Here is a 23,119-nt window from a genome sequence, read left to right on the forward strand (position 1 = left end):
AAATGTTAATTTATTTTTTAATTAATTGATATCAAATTCGACTATAAAAACGTGTATACCTACAAGATAAATTCATGGAAAATTAGATTAATTAATCAATTAGATGGTTGAATAGAGTAGCCTTGCAGTGTGGCAACTACAATTCAATGGCTATTTTTTCAAAATAATATCTGCAAATTGCCATGGCTTATTATGATGAATTTGGACCGAATAACATACAACCAAATTATTGTTGCTCCGCTTGGTTTAGTATGAAATTGTTCCATAAAATATCCATACTATCCACACTTGCAATATTATAAACGTATATGTAAGTTTGTTTGTTACACTTTGACGCCGAAATCACTTAACCGTTCATAATGAAACTTTGCACACCTATTCCTAATGTTATTAGAAAAGACACAGGGTGTATGTTATTAAAGAAACATATTTTTTTAGAAATTGTGAAAAAATTTATTTTGGCAGATATGATTGCTTGTCGAAGAATTTGAAAATCTTGCATAACAAAAGTGCATCGAAATCAACCAAAACTACTATGTGTACAGTTAATTGTTTTTGTTAATGCTCATTGATATTTATTTAAGGGATTCAATGCGAGCGGAGGCGCGAGTAAAGCTAGTACTTTATAGTATTTAAATTGTAATGAATTCTCAACTATCAAAAAATATATATTTTTTCGAATGATTTCTTTAAATTTAAGAATTCAGCGAAAATATAGCGATTTGATATATGTATATACGCATGTTATAACCAACAGGATGTATAGAATAAAAACTCTCTCTAACCCTTCAATATACGTCATATTCTATTTAGAGTTAAAAGCTTTCATAGACTTAATGACTTAATAATGTTTCTCCGCATTAATGTAAATTTGTTTGTCAGCAACAAATAATATGTCGTTAATTTCACTTTCTGAACGATAAAACTAGTTAACAATCCATAACGTTCCACATCACTTCATTAGTTTTGCTACGTTCAAATATTTATGGGCACACCTAGTGTGAAATTATGAAAAAAATTGATTTTCTTTCTGCTTGCTTATTTTGATAGTCTACGTATACCTTAAACAATAATACTATAAATGTTTAAATGAATATTTTAAATATTTCTGAGTTAAAGCCTTATAAAATGTAGCCGCTCAGTTCAATCAGCTTATCTCTAAACGCAGTGATGTAGTGTGACTCGAAGATAAACCTTTCGATTGCTTTGATTTTTTCTGCTCATTTTGTAAATGTTACTCAGTACAATGAGCGTCCAGTTTTTCGATTGTATGAAAAATGTATAATTGGCGGGAAAAAACTCATTTAAATTTTGAGCAAAATTCGAGTCGAAATGACATGACCGTCTGTCTGTCTGTATATACGTGAACTAGACCCTCCTTTTCCTATGGAAAACTTCTTATATTCACACGATATCTTCACGAAATTTGGCATGTGTTATTGTCCAATGCAATACTACAATCTTCGGAGATATTGTTCATATCGGTCTCCTAAAGCATATAGCTGCCATACAAACTGACCGATCCAAATCAAACTCTTCTATGTAAACTTTTTTATTTGTGAAAGAACACCCTAGCTTCGATGCAACGATTTGTTTTGTTTCCGTATAGCTTCGATGCAGCGAAAGTTATCTTTGCTTTCTTGTTCATCAATTTATTTTAGCAATAAAACCACACACAATGTATTATATATTATTTTACTTTATTTATTTATGAATTTTTATCAAAAAAAGAGTACAAAATTATTTGAATTGCGTAAAAAAATGTTTATGACAAATTTGAAATTTAACACAAATTACAAATATATTTTCATTTTCACTCTTAGCACAAAGAGACGTGGTTTAGGCAATATTTGTATGTTTACTGCGTTAACTAAAAATATTATATTAACTACTTGTGTACTGGCGGCCACACTGCCGCCGTTCGGTTATACATATATATTTCGATATTATAAACTAAGGTTAGACTACAAGAATAAATTATATAAGTAGAATTTCATTCCAAAATTTTAAAATAAACGCAAAATCATTGTAATTAAATTAATAAATGAAATATAAATTATGTATATTTTGTGTCGTTGCCTGATGTGTTAGAAAAAAGGACAAGTGAAAAGTCGAGCTTAGTGGCATACAAATTACGCGTAATTTTCTTGCTTTCTTTCTTGCATAACTAAGTTAAATTATATTGCATTCAGTTATTAACTGTGTAACTTAAGCGTTAATGCGTTATTGAATGTGTGTGTGTATAAGTGTGTAGTATTGCGGTGCGATTATGTATTTTGTGACTGTAGTGGTATGTTGTATGTGTATATGTATGTATGTGTATTGCTTTGTGGCTGTACTCTTTCACTGTGTTAATGTGTGTTTTGTAAAACTAGTTTCTAAAACTATTGATTGGATTTAACTACTTTAACTTTTTTACTTCTCAATAAATGCAGCAACACTAAAAGCTAAATGTTTTGCATGTCTTTAATTGCATTTATCGTTATCTTAGTTATATATTATATAATGTATGCATAAAATCTACTTAAGTTTAAGTCTCGCTTGCAGCTCAACCACGCTATAGCTTGCAAACCGTTCTGGCATCGTATTAAATTTCCTTAATTTGCTGCATTTTGAATTTTGCAATTTTCTTAAAGAAAATTAATACAAATTTTAACTATCAGTCGTCCTTTTTTCTGTTTAAAAATGCATTTCTACTACATATTTTCCTATGTGCATATTTGTGTGCAAATGTATAAATATATTGTTTTTTGTAATGTCTTAATGCATTCGATTTTCGCTTAAATATTCAATTGCAATTGTGTCTGTTTCATTGCACAACTTAAAACTAGTTTTTTAGACTATTTTTCTTCTTCTTCCTATATTGTCTTCGTCTCACCGCAGCTCCGTTATATTTGTTATATTTTTTTCTTGCCTATTTTCGTGTATAATAATAAACTATTATTTACTTTAATCAATATTATCAATGTGTAATGTTTTAAAATTGCCCACGAGATTTACTATCCGGCACCATGTGAGTTTCATCTGAACGCACCTCGAATATTAAATCTGCTAAGCAACGCCTCACTTCATATTTCCTTACTACCTTTTCTTAATGGCGTTCGTCTTTATAATTTTCATCATATTGCATCAATTATGTTATCTATTATACCCTCTAACTTCTTGCGGCAAGAATACTCGCGTTTTTTTTTTTTTGTTTTTCTTCTTCAGACTCTACCCCCAAACCAACCCATCAACACTTCGCCTCTACTGCTCAATAAATCCTTATAAGGTGGTTTATCGTTTGTTCTCTTTCTATATCCTTTATTTGCCTTCCTTGTGTTTTTCTGTTCTTATTTCCCGTGCTCATCTAGAATTGGCGTCCATGTCGTCCTGCGAAACCGCTATCATATAGCTTGCATAACGATTCTGATCGCGCATTCGGCACACTGGTCACCATTGTCGAGCCGCCATTATGTGAACCATAACTGGAGGCGTTGCTGAGTCCCTCATTGCTGTAGTGTTGTTGCTTCCGGCGTCGCTGGTGCAAATAGGTCCAGATGGCAATGACTGCGAGTTGGGCCAACAAGAATACAGTGACGGCAACAATAAGACCTGCGTGTGGAATAAATTAGAATTAGTTTTTTTTTTTTGAAGACTGCGTAATAAATTTATTGCAAAGTCGTCAGAGTGGTCTTCAGTGTTTTAAAATAACGGGTTTTGATCTTCAAATAGTATCTTACAGCCTTTCTAAAAAATTTTCAAGCATTTAATGCATAACTGTTACTCAAACTTCAACTTTACTCAAAATTGCCGTTTAACTTTATTGTGCAAAATAAACTTATATATCTTCAAATCGTGTCCTCAGCATTTGGGCTTTTCTCAGCAGATGTCTCCATAACAGCTTTGCTTAAAACTTCTACTTAAAGTGTTAATTACCATTTACTAATAATATTTTTGAGGTTTTCTGCGGTAATTTTGCACCTTTCTGAGGCACATCCATCAATCTTATCGAGCGACACAATATTTTTGGAAAATCATTTTCTGGTTGATTCCATCATTTGATTGATCAATTATGTCAGTTAATGGCATGTTAATTAATTGAATCAACCTAAAAGTAGGCTATATTTTTCTCTTTATTTAGCGTAAAAAATTAAGTATTGCCTACATTTAGGGTTTTGTTGGATATGACTGAGTAAGTAACTATTGAACCGTAATTGTCTTTGGTTTATTGTCAAATTTGCTTATATATCGAAAGTAAATACATATATTTGAGAATATTCTCCGAAAATTTGAAGTTGGTCTGGCAAATAGTTTCGATGATATGTGCGTATTCGTAAAAATTTTACTTAGGGGGATCGAATCTTTCAATTTTTTTATGCGTTTATCTCGAAGCGCTGTTTTCAGAGTCGGTGAGGGAATGCTCGATTTGAAATTTTCACACGAACTTAGTCGATATATTTAACAGGTATTGAAGTGTAAATTTTTTCACAAACAACGACCGTTTTTTGTTGTGAAAGCCGCCAGTTCAAAAAGCAAAAAACAAAATCTTAATCGGTCCTTCGATCATTAGCTCTAGTCTTCTATTGTATTAATAAATATTTTTGGTTTTTGGATTTAAGATTTGAGATAATTTTAAACTAGAAAAGTTTTCTCTCCGCAAGACACCTTTTGTTGGAGGTACTCCTGGAGATCATTCTAAAACATTCCTTAGGAAATATTTCACTAAAATTCGTCGTAGGCAAATAGACCCCACTGATCATAATTGTCTCTATTTTCACTAACTTACAACCAATTCAAAGCGAGAGTTATTGTCAGTTGTGCTGGCGCCATAGATAGCAACAACTTTGTCAACACAATGCTATCAGTTATGTAGCGGCATTTTTCCCACAAGTATTCTCTTTACCTTCAACTACCTACAGAGCGATAATCTGTGAATGTAGACACTTGAGCTGTCGCCCGTTATCACATTGGCGCTATCTGCTGCCAAACATGTTGGCTGTCAACAATCGCCGATTGAAGAGCTCACCATATAAGCTTACTGCTGTTATATGGATGTGTGTGTGTGTGTGTGTGTGTGTGCTGTTGTTGTGACGGCGACTGCTAGAGATATCACAAGAAATTACGTCAACGCTTAACGCCTGAAAGCGCAAAGCGCAACTCGCAGACTGGTCATGAATCGCGTGTGGACAGACGCAACAGTAATCTAACAATCGACTACCACAACAGTTGGGCTAACTACTGGCAACAAAGTAAGCTGCTGCTGCTGCTGCTGAAATTGCTTTGTCTCGCTTGATCATGTCTGGCAATAGCTTATAAATGCCTCTTCATGCCATTCCATAGATTAGCACACCTTTTGGCGTTGGCTAATGTGTTGCCCATTGCAGTTGTCGTTGTTGTTGTGGTGAACGTCTGGTATGCTTCGATTGCATTCGCTGATCGTTGGGCCCTACCTCGAGCATCGTCAGTTACGCTGGTACGTCTAAACGTTAGCACTAAGCGTTAGCGCGCGGTGTTATCCCTATAGTTATGTTTTGAGTTTTGTCTAAGCGCTACAGTTCGTCTGTCCGCCGTACTTACCAATCGCATTAACACAGTATCCTTGTCCTGCCTCGCCGCTAATGAAAATCGTCTCGTTGCTATCGTAAGTCGTCGATTTGGGTTGTTGTTGTTGCTGCTGCTTATCGAAGCCAAATTTGTCAGTGATCTGAATTGATTGTACCAAAAGCATATCCTCTTGACTAGGTTTGCTGCTCGTCGTGGCCGCAGTCTCGCGTCTGGTGCGCAGGCGCAATTGCTGTTGTTGGCTGCGCAAACGCTCTTGTTCCGCCAGCAGTTGTTGTTGTGTGTGTTGTTCATGGCTGCTCTGCACAGTACCGGCAAATGTTGCTGTGAGAAGAGGAAGAAAGAGAAAACAAAGAAGGGCGGAAATTAGTAAAACAAAAAATAGATGAAGAATATATAATCACCCACTGTGCTGGATATCATTTTTTATTTGCTACAATTTTTTCATCTCTTTTAACTTTTACTATTTGTTATTGTTATTGCTATTGCAGTTGCAACATTGCACTTGTTTGCAACGACAGGTGATAGGTTGCACACCGTTCGTTGTCGTACAGAATGAAGCGATAAAAAAGTAAAGTACCGTCATTAACTTAGGCGCTATACCCATACATTCAAACAGAGCTAATAGGCGTACAATTGTTGGATTTCCCGTTCCTTCGGACACATTATCTTGTGTTTATTGTTTTTTGCACGTTTGCCAAGTGTTTTATTGTACTGTGGCAAAAGGTGAAATTAGTTAGTTGGCCGTGTTAAATTATTTGGGAGAAAGGTTTCATTCTCTAATAAGCAATGCCATAATTTGCTTTGGTAAATGTGCGCAATGAATAAGTTGTTATTGCCTGTAACTGTCGTTAACCCGAAATAATTTTGTAATTTCGAAATTTTGTACAAAATTATTGTGTAATAATTTGTTCATATTGGCAACACTTGAACTTTGACACCTGTACTCGTACAGGTGTTTTGATCTTTTTGTGAGGTTATGTCAAAAAGATTTACTGGAGCTTTGTCAACTTTTTGTAGTTTTTGATAACAATTTTATACTAGGCATGTCAAAAAGTTGACTTTATGTATATTTATTAGCAAAAAAGATTCAGCAAAACTTGTTGGAAAAAAGCTCCATTGAGGTTTTCGTTCCCTTCAGAATCTTAAAAAATGGCTTTGCTAATTTAGAAAAAGTTTACAATTAGCAAAAGCCGCGACAAACATTTATCTCTTTTTAGGTAACCTACCATTGAAAGCTCTGCTGGAGCGTTTGCTCATTTTTAGAAATTTACTATATTTCTTGTTACCTTAAATTTCTTCCAAATACTTTAAATTGTTGACTTTCTATAAATTTAAGAGCGAAATTAAGTTAAACTTGTTGAAAAAATCTCTATTGAGCTTCTAATGCCGTTTCGAATTTTGTGAAACATTTTTGGGATTTACAAAACAGCGCACAATTCTTAAAAGCTTCTACAAACATTTTTATCCTTCTAGAGATTTGAATTTAAAGGCTTCCTGGAGCTTGCGGTAATTTTTAGCCATTTGTTATCCAAAATATGACTTCCAGACACATTGCTGGTTTTGCAGAAATTGGCAAGGTTTAGTTAATCGCGCTAGTAATGCGCCATAACTTATTGAGCTTTTCACCACCGATTAAATTTTCATCTAATATTTAAGAAGGTTTTTGACTTTCAGGAATGTAAGGAAAACTTAAAGCTTAAAGATTTCAACGATATTAAAAAACTTCTTCGGTTTGCAGCTCCAGATGCTTTAGGCTTCATGAGTCATTTCGGCAATGGCACTCTGTCATCCTAACACTAAGCTTAACCTTTTAAATGTTAAGGATCGCCTTAATGGTGCTTCCAACTTACCTGTTACATTCAATGAACGTCTCCTGCGTCCATATGATATCAACGACTTGAATTCACCACCAATATCCTCTTGGTCACATTGCACTGGCTCGCATGTCGGCATACAGGGTGTGACGAGCGCACGGAATTGTACAACTTCCGATGAGGGGAATTTGAAAGCATCAAAGTGTGAGAGTAGAATTTTACCAGATAACGAACTCTTATAGATCGCTCCCATAATGAAATGATCCGTTGGGCAACCATTCGAATCGATGAGCGTAATTTCAGCATTATCAGTACCATCCATGGCGACCAGCTCGCGTACAAAGATCTCGTAGGGACTGTGTTCATCGAGTATTTCGAATTTGAGCGCCAAGGGATCACCAACTTCAGCCGAGCGCATAACATCGGAACCGTCACGTGAGGTGATCTTCATTATCACATTCGGTGAATCGACAATAACCTCTTCGCTGAGTGCCGGCTCAATATCACCCTTCACACCGAGATCCACTTCATTCGATACCGACTTGTTGGTTAAGTCGTATTGACAGGTGACAGCCAAACCCAAATCAGATGATGTCACAATAGTATCATGATGTTGTATCACCACATCGTTCATATAACGTCCCGAACCGCTTTGACGTACATTACATTCTAGATCTTGATAGCCCATGCGCAGCTCAAAGTCCAGTGAGTTCTTTACATCGACTGCGCAGGATTTAGGCGAACCCTTGGCATATACTTTGCCGTCGAACAGTTTAGAGGTGCGTATGCGTGCAATCATATCGCCAGCGCCGCATTCGATGGTGACATTGTAGCAGGATGAGAGTTCGTAGGTCGCTGCTTCGGGAACTTCCAGATAGGGATCTTGCACGTCGGAGAGCGTAGCGCGGCTGTGATGCGAAAGGCGGCAGACCATATCGCCGGTATCACCATAGTCGTATGAGTGGCATCTGAAAGAAGCAGAAAGCAGATGTGAATATAAAATTTTTTAATAGGTTAGGTAATTTATGGTAGTATTGCCTTGTTAATTCGACGTAATCGCTTGTAAAACTGAGTCGTTTTTGAAATCTTAAATCTACTAAAGGCTAGAGCGGAACTTAAGAAATTTTCTGTTATCTCTTCATTTTCCATACCGGTCTTATCTGTATTGTTACTCTCGCTCTCATAATCTATAATCTGTGAGAAACCTTTGGAAGAACACCTAAGAGCTAACACTTTCAAGTGTCAGAAATATGAATTCTAAACGTGTGTCGAGAGGAATATTTGTGGTAATCTGAGACTGTGTTAAAAAATTTCTTTGCTCTAGAGGGATCTTGATCTCTCTTCCAATCAAAGTTTTCAACGGTTTTTATAGACTCAGTAAACTAAAGGAATAGTCTTTCTCGCCTTGTCGATATTTGTTAGGTTGGCTTACATTAAACATTTGATTCATTCTCAATAGCATTCTTAAAAAAAAGAGTTGTATTTTCGACCAAAAAATATTATGGACTTTTGAGAGCTCAAGAAACTGAGGTTAGGTTAGTTTACGTGGTCGTTTCCCGTGATAAATGATATCATTAGGAGAGCGGATAATACCGGTTCTACCTGATACCAAAATCTACTAAGTTTGAATCAAAAGACTCTCATGTATCCACGCAGTGTTTTGGGCCTGTCACCAGCTTTTTGGGACTTGTAATATTAATTCCAGCTAATGCGTATAGTTCGTTGAAGGTATGACTATCGAAACATAAGCTAAACAACTAAAGACTTTCCCACATTCCTACTTCAAAGCACTACCACTAATAGAATGGAGACGCTTGGTAAAATACGCAGACATTCCAAGTTAATCTAAGAGTTAGCTAAGACTCGCTGTCCGCTATCTAATCCCACTCAGTCAGTCTTTGAATGACAGCAACATTTGCTCTCATTGATTTAATCTGCTGTTCGCATTGTGCTGCCAATAACCACAAACAATTGATGGCTGGTATGCATTTAAGCTTACAAAATAGCGCGCTCTCCCTCTCTCTATTCTTCTCTCTTTTTCTTTCTAAGCTACACTGGCATTTAATCTAATCGCTCGCCAAATGATGAGTTCGCAACGAAATCACATTTTTGCTGCCAACAAATCGCATAGTGAGTTACAATGCAAGAAGATTTGCACCCACTGTACCCACTAAGTAACGGTTAATATCTAACTACATACTTGTTGCATTAATTTGCACACAATCACAATGTCATTGCAAAAAGTTCCCAGCAAGAGCGGAGGCAAACGGAATTTTTTGTTTTAGATTCGGAGTTGCAGTGCGCTTGCGCAACAACATTCGCCATGGCAACTGATTAAGCAACATTTGTAGGCAACATGTTGCGCAAAAACCCATAGCAACAAAGTGAACAAGCACAACAAGCGTTTGTGGCATGCCAAATGTCATGCTGCTGTTGCATCAAATGTTGACATGCTAATGCAACTGCGCGGCGCGGCGCGGCGTGTTGCAACGCTGTCCATTTGCGGTTGCGCAGCTGCGCCTTTGCGGCAAGAGATATGAACCGTTTTTGGCCATAATTTGTTGGCGTTGTGCGGCCGCCTACTGCATGTGACAAGTAGTCACAGCGCGTTGACCGCTTTCGGTGGCAGGCAACGGCATATTTGCGCGTTTTTGTTGGTTGTTACATGTTTGTATATTTTTTCCATTAGTTGTTGTTGACTTTAGTTTATTTCGCTAGTATTATAGTCATTGTCCTGTCACATTTACCCTGTCAGTTTGTCCGTTGCGCCTGTCGCACTTACCTGTACGGCGAGTTCAAGCATAAATCACGACACTCATCAATGCTGCCAACATCCTGATACACCGAATCCACCGTTTTCAATATGCGGCCGGACAAGCGTTTGAACTCGCACAATTTATTTGGCTCATCGGCGCAGTTATTCTCTAGATAATCGACAGCATCGTGCGGCTGGAATGCGCCACTGCCGGCCAACGTAATGCGATCCATTTCGGAGAGCTCACAAGTATTGCTGCTGCGATAATAGTTGGCCGATCTGCAAGACAAAAACAACAAAAGGAAAAAATGTAGTATGAATACAAATCAAGTTGGTGCTTAGCTGACAGTGTTGCAAGGTAATTTAAAGTGGGAAAAAGAGGAAATTGCAGAAAAAATGAGTTATGAAAACCGCCTTGTTCACCGAGTTAAGCACACCAGCCGATCTTCGCGAGCGTCGCTGCTTCACGCGCATGCTGTTTGCTCCATTTCAGTTAGTCACCGCCACTAAACCACCAGCACAGCACCATTTGCGCGCTCGGAAATTTATCGCACATTAATCTGCCATCGGTGACGTCGTCGTGGCTGCTGCTATAGTTTTCTTTGTTGCACGCTTTACGCTCGATCTAATTCTGCTATTTATGGCATTAACACGACCGCCAAGCGTTTGCTGACTGAGTGACTGACTGACAGACGGACGGACGGATGGCGCGTTGTTTGAGTAGGCGAGCGCTTGTGCTCGAATGTGTGGCAAGGCTGTGTGGCAAGTCGGTGTGTGAATTTTATGTTCGCCCATTGTTGGCACTTTTTATGTGCAACGCTTTGAGTTCTGTGTTAAAAAGTGAAGCGTTTTATTCACCGCTTGGGCGGACGTGGCATGCTTGTTGCGGCAGGTGCAATGAGATATACGCCCCAATAAATAAGCGCAATAAATAAATCTTGCGAATAAGCGGCGATTAATTCGTCGTTAAGCAGTTAAGCGCAGAAGGTTAATAGATTTAACGCTGCTTAAATTGTAACAGTTTTGTTGCGCTCGAATTTCGGTTCTGGCCATAACGGTGGCATATTGGTTTTTTATTGAAATGATCAAATTATCGATTTTTAAATTCACTTTGTTTTCAAAAATGTAATTTATTTTAAAATTAAATACTTTTTCAAGTTATATAATCTGAGTTAAGCTTTTTTTTTGGCAAATTAAGTTTATTTTAATTAAATCTTTACCTTCAATGGTTATCGATTTGAAGTTACAAATCAGTTTTATATATAATATTAAATTGGTAATACAAAGTATTTTGTGGATTCTTGTTCAAACGCGTTTCTTAATAATACACCTTTCTCGGAAAAGTTATCATTTTTTTTTATGTTATCGAATCTCTTTAAAAAACGATTCGTATTATCGATTTTTGTAAATCATGTTTTCAAAGATCTACCTTACTTAAAATTTACAAAGTCTTCCGCGTTTTTTATTCTGTTTTATTTTAGTAATTTCTAAACATTAGATAGTTATCGATTGCAAGTTATAAATCAGTTGTATATTTTCAATTGGTTATAACAAGAAATTCGTGGTGTATTTTTAAACGCTTTTTTCAATAGTACAATACATCTTTATCGGAAAAGTTATCGTTTTATCGAATTACTTTTTTTTATACAAAATTATCGATTTTTAGAAATCATATTTCTCAGTTTCCGAGTTTTTTATTCCGTTAAATTTAATCAATCCTTTATTTTCAATAGTTATCGATTAGAAATTACAAACCAGTTTTAAATTCAATGTTGGCTTAATAAATTCTAAAAATCGATTTTCATTAAAAAAAAAAATTGTTTTATAAAAAAATCGATTTTAGAAAAATAATCAAGTTAAATAAAGTAAAGTGCGATACATTATTATTCGATTAGTTGCTAAAAATGCGTACATAATATTTTAGTTATGCTACAGTTTATTCAATGGACTGCTTTTCGACATACGTAAGTTGTCTGTTATACCCAAATTTATCGATATACTGTTGCACTTATGTATGGATAACATGCCTACACTTAAAAAAAAGTCGCAATAGTGAAAGGCAAACCAGCAACAACACCGCAATACACACCAACTAAGCGAGCACCGGGTGTGAGTGTGATCTAATCAACAGATTGGCTGGCTAACAAACGAGCTAAGCCAACTAGATGCAAATACCAGAAGCAGCACAAAAAATTCGAAAAAACATGACATAACACTGTAGCTGGACCACACGCAACGTTACCTTGCCAACGGCCACTTCGGTGCCATCGGTCGCATTGTGAAGTGCCACCTCAGTAGCCACAGCCAGTGGCTGTAATGATACAGATTTAACGCTGCACGAAATAGCAACAATTTTTAACAAGCTGCCATTCCGGCATGCAGCATGTGGCATGCGGCTGCAGCTACTGGCAACATTTGGCACATCTAACAATTCCACTGTCGCGGCCAACCGACAAATGCCATAGTCTAACGTTTGCAATAAACATTTTTCATTCGCTCGAATTGTTGCTGTCCAGTGTTGTTGTTGTGGTTTTTATTTCTTTTGAAATGCAATTGATACGATTTTGCTAAAGTTAAATTTAATTGACATAAATAAATGTTATTGTCAGTTTGTCTATTTAAGGCGAACGTACGCGCTCTGTGGCTTCGGCAGGCACTTGCAGTTGCGAAGGTGAACGTCCTTGCCGCTTATTCTATTGCCGCATGTTTTGCATGTGTTTGTTTGCGTCTGTGTGTGTGTGTAAGTGTGCTGTAAGTGTGCTTGTGGTCAAATGTGTGGTTGCTGCGCGATTTCCTGGAAGCACTCAGTGGCGCTGATAAGCTCAGATGACCACGAGTCGGCGGATTCACAAGCGTAGTCGCACTTAGGTGTTCATAGTTGTATTTGTAGGGAAGTGTGTATGTGTATGCATTTAAAAAATGTACTGCACTGCTTATTGCCTAACAGGTACTGAGGTTGTTGTGCAAAAGAACTTAGTCTAAAGATGGATGATAGCATTCACTTTGAAGAGAGCATAAAATTAGATGAGTGTGTAGGCCGATTTTTTTTTAATGGATCAACAGGCAAACATTTCAGGTTGCTGCAGTTAGTGAAATGAAGTCAAAAGTCTTTGTTATGATTATAAGAAATATATTTTGCTATCTATTTGTACAACTATTTTTTCTTATAAAAACATATGTTTTTTAAACTATAAATTTTCCAAAATTAACGGGTTTCGATATATTATACATTTTCTCTAGCTTTGAAATTTTTAAAATATGTTGGTGGATTTAATTATAATCTTTTTAAATCTTTTATAAAAAATTACAATTTTCTATAATTAAAAAAAAATTCTCCAACATTTTGGCTGTACTCGTTCGTTAGGTTACAATTGTTATGTACATATATCGATTTTTCCACAAATTTTATCGTTTATATATTTTTATTATTTTTGTTTTAAAACACCCGGCAAAATGAGTGTATCGTTTGCCAAAATATGTATGATATTCGTTATTTTCTAATATCATCGTTTGATCGATTTTCCGGAAGTTTTTCCATTTTTTATGTTCACCAATTATATTCTTAAGCATGTATTTCCATGTTGTAGTTATTATTATTATTTTTTGTTAAATATATCGATATATAATAATTTATATTGACTATCGATTTTTTCGTCATGAACTTTTATTATGTATTGCATGTGTTTTATATTTAAAATTTTGCTAAATTTCAGAATAAAAATATCGATTTTTATTTAACAATTTTTTTTTGGAGGATTACGTATATACTTGAACATACTACTTTACGATCGATTCTTATGTTTGAAGGGAGTTTTAGCAGAGTTACAAATCTTTTGGATGAGAGAGATGTTCCTAAAACAATAATTTTTTAAAGTTATACAGGCTTCTTAGTATTAAGTATATCTAGAGCCACTTTCTGAAAAGTCCTGTCACATTATTCTACGATTTATTAAAAAAATTAGCAAGAATATGTAAAGTTATCGAAAAATTCGATAGTTTTTAATACCTCAATTATTCTTTTTTTATTATTCTGAAATCGCGCATAATTAATTAACGCTTTGTGATATTAAAAGTTTTATTGAAAATATAAACTATCTCTATATTATGCTCTTTTTATTCGAGTATTAAAATTGGTTTTTATTTTTAAATATATTTAATTAAGTAGATACAATATTTTTAACAGATCTCTTTTACTCGTTAATAATCGTTATTCCTTTTTCAGTTCGAAATAATGCCGCAAAAACTTAGCTGTAATATTTTTCAATGTTAACAAATCGCTTTCAATTGATTCTCTTTTGTTGTTGAAGTTTCGTAAGAAATTTCTCAAATATAATTTCGTATCAAAACAGAGCTGTGATTCCAAAAATTCAGGTCTGTTTCCCCCATTTCCTCTTACCCAAAAAAGTTTTATGTTTTATACGAGTACACAATTTTTCGAAAAAATCGTGACTTATCGATTTTCTGCTATCGGCTAATCTACAAGTTTTGTATAATGTAATAATTCTTTTATGATCTGATATAGTGTAAAATTAACTATTGTTCTAGGATGTAAACAAATTCTGGAAAAAAATAAATTATCGATAACATATAATCGAAAAATGGAGAACAAAAAATTATAGTAATTATAGTAATTTTTGTACAATACATGTTTTTAGAAATTCGAGAACCCTAAATAAAAGATGAAGTATGTAAAGAATTGCAACATTTCCAGATGGTATTTGAAATTTCACACAAAAATTTATCGAAAAGCTAACTATATTATCTATGATTGTTATCGTTGGATTTTTGTGAAATCGCATGTTTAAATCTATAAAATAATAAAATAATATTATTAAAAAAGTTAAAATTCTTCCATTGGTACTTAATAGAAAGTACACATAAAAGACAAAAAACAGGAAATCAGAATCTTACAACACAAAAAGCTATGAAAAATCGCAAATTATAGTGTCAGCTACAATTTGTTGCGTGCGTACAACTTATTTTGCTGGCGAAGTGTTGACTGCCCGACCGTCAGTCTGGGTGGGTTGTTGTTGTAATTGAACCAAGCAATTGACTGCCAGATCACACGTAAACGTTAACAACAACAAATAACTAGACACATTGTAAGCGCAACTAATATTGAGTTAATTATAAATCAGTGTTGCAAATACCGTTACTTTGTTGTTAGGTTGTCTAGTTGTGGTTGTATTCTGGAGCGTCGAAACGCGCACGCAATAGACGAGATCGCTCAGTGAAACGTCCTGCCGCCACGAATGAAGACAAACACCCTCCCATTTTATGTAATAAACAAAAACAATGCCAAACAACAACAAAAACAATGCACAAATTGGATCACAACCCACGATACAAATTGCCATTGATGACCGCTTGTGGTTGTGGCTGATGCTGAGTAGCAGCATGTGTGCAACATTCGAATAACGGAAGCGCGCCTAATCACTACGTGGCATGATTTAGGTGTGTGGCTGTGGTGCGCATGCGCAACAAATCAAATGAATGCGGTGCACGCAATTGCAATAACGCGAAAGAAAAACTAAAAAAAAGCTACAACAACATCAACAATAATCTTATTGTGCAATTTTGCCAATGCCAACGCAGCCAACAACATCATTAGCGCTGCCGTCAGGCTTACAACAATCACTTTGGTGTGGAAGACGCGGCTGCGCAGCATTTGAATTCGTTGAGAGTGGCGCGCATGCGCACTGCATGCTAATCTCAATAGTTGCATACATGCGCCTTAAAAAAGTCGATCAGTCAGCGATATTCAACAATGTTGTCAGCACAAGGAGCCATCCATATGTACCTATCGTTCATCAATTGGTTTGAACGTGATTTGTAATCCTTGCGCATAAATTGCGTTCATTTTGTTGTTGGCGTTGCAACTCGTTCGCATGCAATTTAATTAGATTAGCTTGGATTTGAAAGAAGGTGTTGCTTTTTCTTAGCGCAAAACATTTCCGCATCTTTAGTAGCTGAATTTTAACACGCAACTTTGTCTTACATACACCCATACACACGCACACACACACAAACATATTTAATTGAATTAAGTTGCGAATGATGACTTTGCTATTGTTACTTTTTGCAGTTATAGTTGATCTCATATCATATTCGCCGCTCACTTTCAATTATGCAACCGTTATGCGTGACTGAGAAATGCAGCGACGTTGGAATGTATGGCTTTATATCTGTACTAGAGCCAGAATTGCTTCAATTAAGTTATGCCAATCCTTCCTGTAGGAACCTGTATTAATATTGGTTATATTTTTTTACAATGCAAATAGACAATACGTTCTAATTTTTTTTTTATACATGTCGAATGTCATAATGTCCTTCTTTCATTCCAAATAGGGCGCCAAAAACTATGCTATGCTATTTTTTAATATTATATTAAAAAATTGTTTTGTTGTTGCAGTGGTACAAAATATTTCTCAGTTATTATTTCATATACAGACACAAACTGTGTTTTGCAAAATTCTGGTTATGTCCCCTTATTTCCACTTATTTCCACTTATTTCCACTTATTACCTCAAACCACAAAAAATATGTTGCCTACATTTTGGTGTGTTCGCATAAATACCCGAACAACAAAACCTATTTTAATGCAATATATTAGTTTGAACGACATTATGACTATAAATTTAAAAAATAAAACCAAAACTATATTCAAATAATCAACCTTAAAATTTTATAAAAATTATTGTGATGAATATTGGTTAAAAATATTTTAAATTTTAAAAGAAAATAACATAAAAAAATATTTTTCGATTAAATCAATCAGAAGTGGTTAATATCCGGACTTTGATTTTTTTACTTTCTATATCATCTAGAAAATTTACTTTATTTAGAACGCTATTGCTTTATTTTACTGAGGAATTATATATAATATATCGATTACTTTTTTTGTGTGAACAATTTCTTCATCACGCATGACTGACAATTAGTCGAAGTGGCTTTAATAGTCCGCCGCAATTACTTAATCGCAGTCGAAATCGTAATTCTATGTGACTTTACAACTAAGAATGCTTTCTGTTTCTCAGCGCAAACTGACTATTGTGCCGAAATATGTAGACAAGAATCGATAAAAGAAACAAAAGTCGTGGAAATGCCGCTTTCAAGTGATTGCTCGTAAATTATTCATGCTTGTAGAGAACTTTCTAAAGGGTGGGTCATATTGAAAAATAATATAAAACAAAAGTAAATGATAATGTTTATAAAAAGTTATTGTTACTGTTACCAAAGAGAGCGTGTAATTGAGCGTGACTATATTTCTAAGCTGTAAAATTTAAAAAAAAATTTTTTTAAGAGCCATATTTCTAAAGCAGCTAGTATATACATATCTATTTATATGAAAAAATATAATATTCTTTACCAAAGTTGTTTAATGGCTATAAATCGTGTCTTGGTTGCTTAGACTCTTGTAATATCGTTCATGATCAATATTCATTATTTATCATTTATCTAAAAGCAGATGTAATGTTTGATAAATGATTTATTACATAAAAAACCTCATCCATAAAATGAAACATTTATTTGAGTGATAAAGAATTTTGATGAATAATCTAGTGTGCATGACAAAAAACATATACTTACATATTTAAACAGATAACGTGTTTTAAAAATAATTTTATAGAAAAAAAGTATGGATAAAATCGATTAGAAATAATCGATATAATTATCGATGCAAAGTAATAAAAAATTGTATATCTTCTTTTAATATGGTCATACAATTTCAAAATTAGTAATTAAATACGAAATTCAGAAAAAAGTCACCACATAATTAGCAAATATAACACCGGTCAACAATTTTTTTTTTTGGGATTCTGTTTTTATGTTCAAATTCTGATTCTAGACATTGAAAAACACTGGAACTTTTATTTTTAACTTTTAAAGTTTGCTTTTGCCTGATACGAATGAGTCTAATTTGCCCATAAGAGCATTAAAGTAATACGAAAAATATAAACGTTTAAGCATTAACTTCCTGTTTTTATATTTAAATGCCATTGTTTATCACAAATCTTAAATTGAAAAAAAAATCGGATATTGTGCAAAAAATTTTCTCATCATAAATTTAAAAAAAATTATAAAAAAAAAAATATGAATATCAATTATTTTCGATTAAAAATTTAAAAACTATTCTGTTTTCGCCCTATTTTGGGTGTAGGAGAAACTGAAATTTAACATGCAGAAGTTAGACCCAAAATCGTGTTGACCGGTGTAATTTAATCAGTAGAGATTTCTTAAAATTAATCGAAATAATTTTAGATGCGATGATAAAAAGAGAACAATATTAGTTAAATATTTTGCATGGAATATATGTACAACTAAAAACAAAGCACATGATAACTCATTAATTTGTTAAGAAGATCTTATAAAAAATCTATAAAAATATATAGCACACAAAGCAATTAAAAAACATATCGAAAGAAAAATTAAAAAATCGAAATTTATCTACGAGGAAATTATCGAAAAAAAATTAACAAAAATTAAGTATTATACATATATTATAGAAATAGAAATCAAACTATTTAAGCAATGACTTAAAATGTCTTAAAAATTATCCCCTCTAAGATACTTGTCCTATGCTCACATCTCTAATAAAGAACAGTGCCTACACAATGAACTTCTTGCTTCTGCCTCGTGATTTATACTTTAAATGCTAAGTGAATAATTTTATTATATTTAGAATAATAAAATATTAAAAAAGCAAAAACAATTTGAAAAGAGTGTGGTGCATGCGCACAATACGCAACGTTCTATTGTCTGCTTGTAAATCGCTCTGCTGGATAGCGCAACAAAGTACAGGCTCCAGTTGAGTATAATTGCGGTGGTGCTAGCTGAGGTGTGAATTTGTAATGATTTATTTGCAATTCAAAAGACAGCTGGTAGGCGGCGTTTACCGCGAGCCAAGCACATGCGCACAGAGCGTTAACCGTTCGGTGTTTGTTTTGCTGATTTCGCACTTTTCTACATTTTCTTTTTATTTTTCCACAACCTTCTTCGCTATTTTATCACTTGATCTGCTAAGTTTCTTTTATAATTTTTCAGCACCCCCGCCCCGCTGCCACAGCGCCGGCAGTATGCGCTGCCGGACAAAGCAATTATCATTAAGTTCAATATTATTTCGCATTTACAAGCGTCACGCTCGCAGCCAATTATATTTTGACACATGCTACGTATACATAACGTATTGTTGTACAACATATGTATGTACATATGCGCCGATATGTGGCAAGCATATTGCATGCAACACGCGCGCTTTATACGAAAAATTCCTAGACGCCTCCGTTTAAGATGAATTGAATTTTATTACATATATCACAAAGTGTGTGTGTGTATACTTCTATAAATGAGTGTCTGTATGTGTATGCGCGCACCATTTGAAACGGCATGCCCGGCAGGTCAGCGCGCTCAAAATGTCTCAGTTAATCATTATGCGCATATAAAATACTAGCGCAGCAATAACAACAACCTCTAAGTGCAATGTTGCAACACTGCATCACTGTTGCATAAAACAAACTTACAGCTTGCAACTTGATACAAATGCGCATGCACAGACATACTGACTTTTGCGCTGCCTTATAATTTATTGATTTTGTTTATTAACGAGCATTTGAGTGGCCGATGGCGCATGTTTGTGTGTGTGTGTGTGTGTGTCTGCTCCAAATGCCGCGCGCCTCTGCTGCTCGCAAGCAGTAAACGCTTCCTTTTCTATTACGTCCCTTGTTGCCGATCGTGCAACAAGTGTTGTGATCAATTGCTTTACAACATTACAATTGCAGCTGCACTAGCAATAGCAACAACAACATCAGAGTCGCTTGATAGCAACCATGAAATATTAGTTTGGCGCAAGAAGCGAACACTCAGCCGCTCGTTAGGCAAGCGGTGCTTGCAAATGCGCGCATGCATGCGTGTTTGTGTGTGTGTCTATGAATGAACTGGCATTGCCTTTCTACTCTAGTTGAATCTCTGTGAAACGTCGCGGCAGGTGTGTTCGCACTTTGCGCCTGTGCGCCACTGTCTTTTGCTTCCGCTTCCTTTTACGCTGTGGTGTGGCACGCAATGTGCGGCAGGTGAGATTTATGCGTTGCAACACGTTTAGGACAAGTGTGCAAAAATAGCAAAAATGCTGGAAACTGAGCAAATGCAATGAAATAAGATATAAAATAATAATCAATCTTGCAATGCATTGAAGGTGCGGCGACAGCTGGCAGCCGCCACACTCCTGGTTAGTAAGCAATAGACTAGCTGTTGTTGTTGTGAGATCTCATGCTTCAAATGCCGGCTAAATAAGGTCTATTTTTAACATGAAAATAGAAAAGTTAGCGAAGTTACTTGATGAAAGGAGAAATACAGGGTGCTAAAGTAATAGTATAAACTGTGCAAGGCGACAATGGGTAAGAAAATTATTGAAAAAATTTTCTGTTACAACACTTAGATATAGAAATATATAAATATTTATACAAGTACTCTGAACAGTGTATATTTAGTTTGGCACGAAGCTTATTTATTGTCTAAACAAAAGCTACAATCTGCGAACAAATTGTTCATATCGGCCGATTATGGCATATAGCTGCCATATAAACTGATCGATCAAAATCAATATCTTGTATTGAAAACTTTTATTTGACAAGATATCTTCACGGTATTTGGCACATACTACATTAGTTCTGGTTAAAGGTGCAGAAGGGCTTGTTTGAAAAATGAAGTATTACTTTAAAAAATCTACCTATAACCCGATTCAATACATCGTTTTTGGTAATATAGAATGTGAGTAAAGATAAATTCTTTCTTATTGCAATAAGCAATGATACTTAAAAACATTTTGTAAGCGGAAAAAGTTATCGTTAAAAATCGATATAAATATCGATGAAAAATAGTCGAATTTAATGCTTTAAATATTGCTTATTTGAAGCAATCTCATTTCGAAACATTTGGAAAAAATTACCACAAAGTATAGTTTTTATCATTAAAATGTTCGAATCACTCAATTCGCTCTAAAAGAGCTCTTCTCTAACCAACAGAAGCGAAACGAAAAAAAAAAAAAATAAAGTAAACCATTAAGCTTAAGATACTTCATTTTCTACCCAAAAAAAAATATGCTCTAACCATTTTTATAAAGTAAAAATCGCTTGAAGTTCTTGGAGCTTGGTACGCCTTTCTTCCGCAGCCAACATTTTTGTCTGGCTTCTGTTGTTAATTTTGCTATTTTTTTTGGTGAAGAATGCACTTCCAACATTATTTGCTGCTATATTTCCAGATCTGCGTTACCAAATTCTACCATCCTGCGCAATCAGCAATTTCGCTGCAATAAAGCTGCTTCTATGTCTTTATTAAACCGTAACCTACACACACACACAGGCACATACAACATACAAGCATCGTTGCCAAAAAGTGTTTCTGTGCGCCCTTTCATTGTTCCCAGCAATTATGTTGTTGCGCTTGCTTCTTCCCATTATATATATACAAACATCTATGTATATGTCTGTCTGTATGTCCTGTTGTTGCTATAACCACTAATACATACATAAAACCGCGAATTGCGGCCTTAATGACATAAATTAAGCAACAGGGCCCCTTAATGGCTGCACATTTGTGTAAAACAAGTTTGGATTTTTCGGTAATTTTTGGCGTAATTTGCTTTCTGGATTTTCGCAGAATTCAGCAGTTCTTTTGGGCGTGTTTAATTGGCTGCGAATAATGCTTTTTAATGATTTTCTTTCGTTTCTTTGTTAGTAAAATACCTTTGCCTCGTTATGTTTTATGATAAAAGCTACCGAACATATTTTGGACGCGCTGTGAATAATAATTTGCATTTTTTTTGAATATTAGAACATTTATGGGTCAAAGATACCTTTAAGTAGCATAATTTCTTTTGTTTTTTGAAATTCTATTTCAATTTTTTTTTAAATTAAATTTTTTTTACCTTAACTTCAATCCATGTTATACCACAAGAGTTACAATAATATTTTATATAACAATTCTTCATAGATGATTTTAATTCATGAAAACGTTTCCAAATTCGCTCTTTAAAAGAATTGTAATTCCACAATTTCTCAAATGTTTTTTTTTTTAGCTGCCATATGGTAATATTGAACTGATTTTATCATTTAAAAATTTCTTTGCTTTAAATTTTCGAACAGTTGGCAATGTGACTTAAATATATTTTTGAGTGCAAATTTTTTTAAATCGCCTAATTTTTTTGCCACATTTTAACATTTTACTAACAGTTTTTTCTGTACTTGTATAAGATTTTCAAACAGCTGGCAACCCTTTTCATCAAATTTTCGTTTGTCAGCTTTTTAAACGATTTTAATTTGGTAGCGGTTTTGTAATATTTTATTTACAACATACTTTTACTTGAATTAAATTATTAATAAAAAGGTGGTAACACTGTATTTTCCTTTCTTTGTTTAAATAATTATGGTTTTGCAGTTTTAAAAATTTACGAAAATTTATCGAAATTTATTTTTATGTATTTACGTATAAGAGCATACGATTTATTTTTCATATATTATAATTTTGATTGCTTTATAATGTTTTTAATAATTCTTTTTGATTATTAATTTTATATTTAAAGTTTCGTTTTTGATTTTTCTTTTTGTTTCTTTATTATTTTAAGATATAGATTACTTATTTTTTATTATTTTATTTTTTATTTTTTAATATTTCGTAATTTTTTAAATTTATTACTTAAATTGTAGTTTTTTTATATTATATTATTTATATTTAAAAAATTTTTTTTTTTTATTTTTATATTTTGATAACTTTTTTTTTATAATAAAATTAATTTTTTTTTATTTTTTTATATTTTTTATTTTTTTAAATTTATTATTTTTATTGTAGTTTTTTATATATTATATATTATATACCATTTTTATGTAATTTAATTTTATTATTATTTTTTTTGTTGTATATATTTTTTTATTATATATTATATGTAATTGTTTTTTATTTGATGTATCATATTTTGCATTTTATTAAAATTTTTTAGATTTTATTTACA

The 23,119-nt window shown here is 34.0% G+C and overlaps 2 protein-coding genes across 7 annotated transcripts in view; one reads left to right on the top strand and one right to left on the bottom strand.

Moving 5' to 3' along the window:
• The window catches only part of Atg16 (Autophagy-related 16), a 214,571-nt gene that overhangs the window by 16,011 nt on the left and 175,441 nt on the right, over positions 1-23,119 (top strand). The gene's annotated exons all lie outside the window — the stretch shown is intronic.
• Positions 1,682-23,119, bottom strand: part of LOC106620000 (uncharacterized) — a 119,335-nt gene continuing 97,897 nt past the window's right edge. For all 3 annotated transcript variants that reach the window (XM_036367983.2, XM_036367985.2, XM_070105647.1), the window contains exons 5-8: positions 10,144-10,395; positions 7,398-8,329; positions 5,560-5,868; positions 1,682-3,594 (exon numbers count right to left, since the gene is read on the bottom strand). In XM_036367983.2, coding sequence (XP_036223876.2) covers positions 3,350-3,594; positions 5,560-5,868; positions 7,398-8,329; positions 10,144-10,395 — 1,738 coding nt within the window. In that variant the 3' untranslated portion in view covers positions 1,682-3,349. The remainder of the gene's footprint in view (positions 3,595-5,559; positions 5,869-7,397; positions 8,330-10,143; positions 10,396-23,119) is intronic.

The sequence above is a fragment of the Bactrocera oleae genome, chromosome 2, assembly GCF_042242935.1.
Source record: "Bactrocera oleae isolate idBacOlea1 chromosome 2, idBacOlea1, whole genome shotgun sequence".
NCBI classification, from domain to species: domain Eukaryota; kingdom Metazoa; phylum Arthropoda; class Insecta; order Diptera; family Tephritidae; genus Bactrocera; species Bactrocera oleae.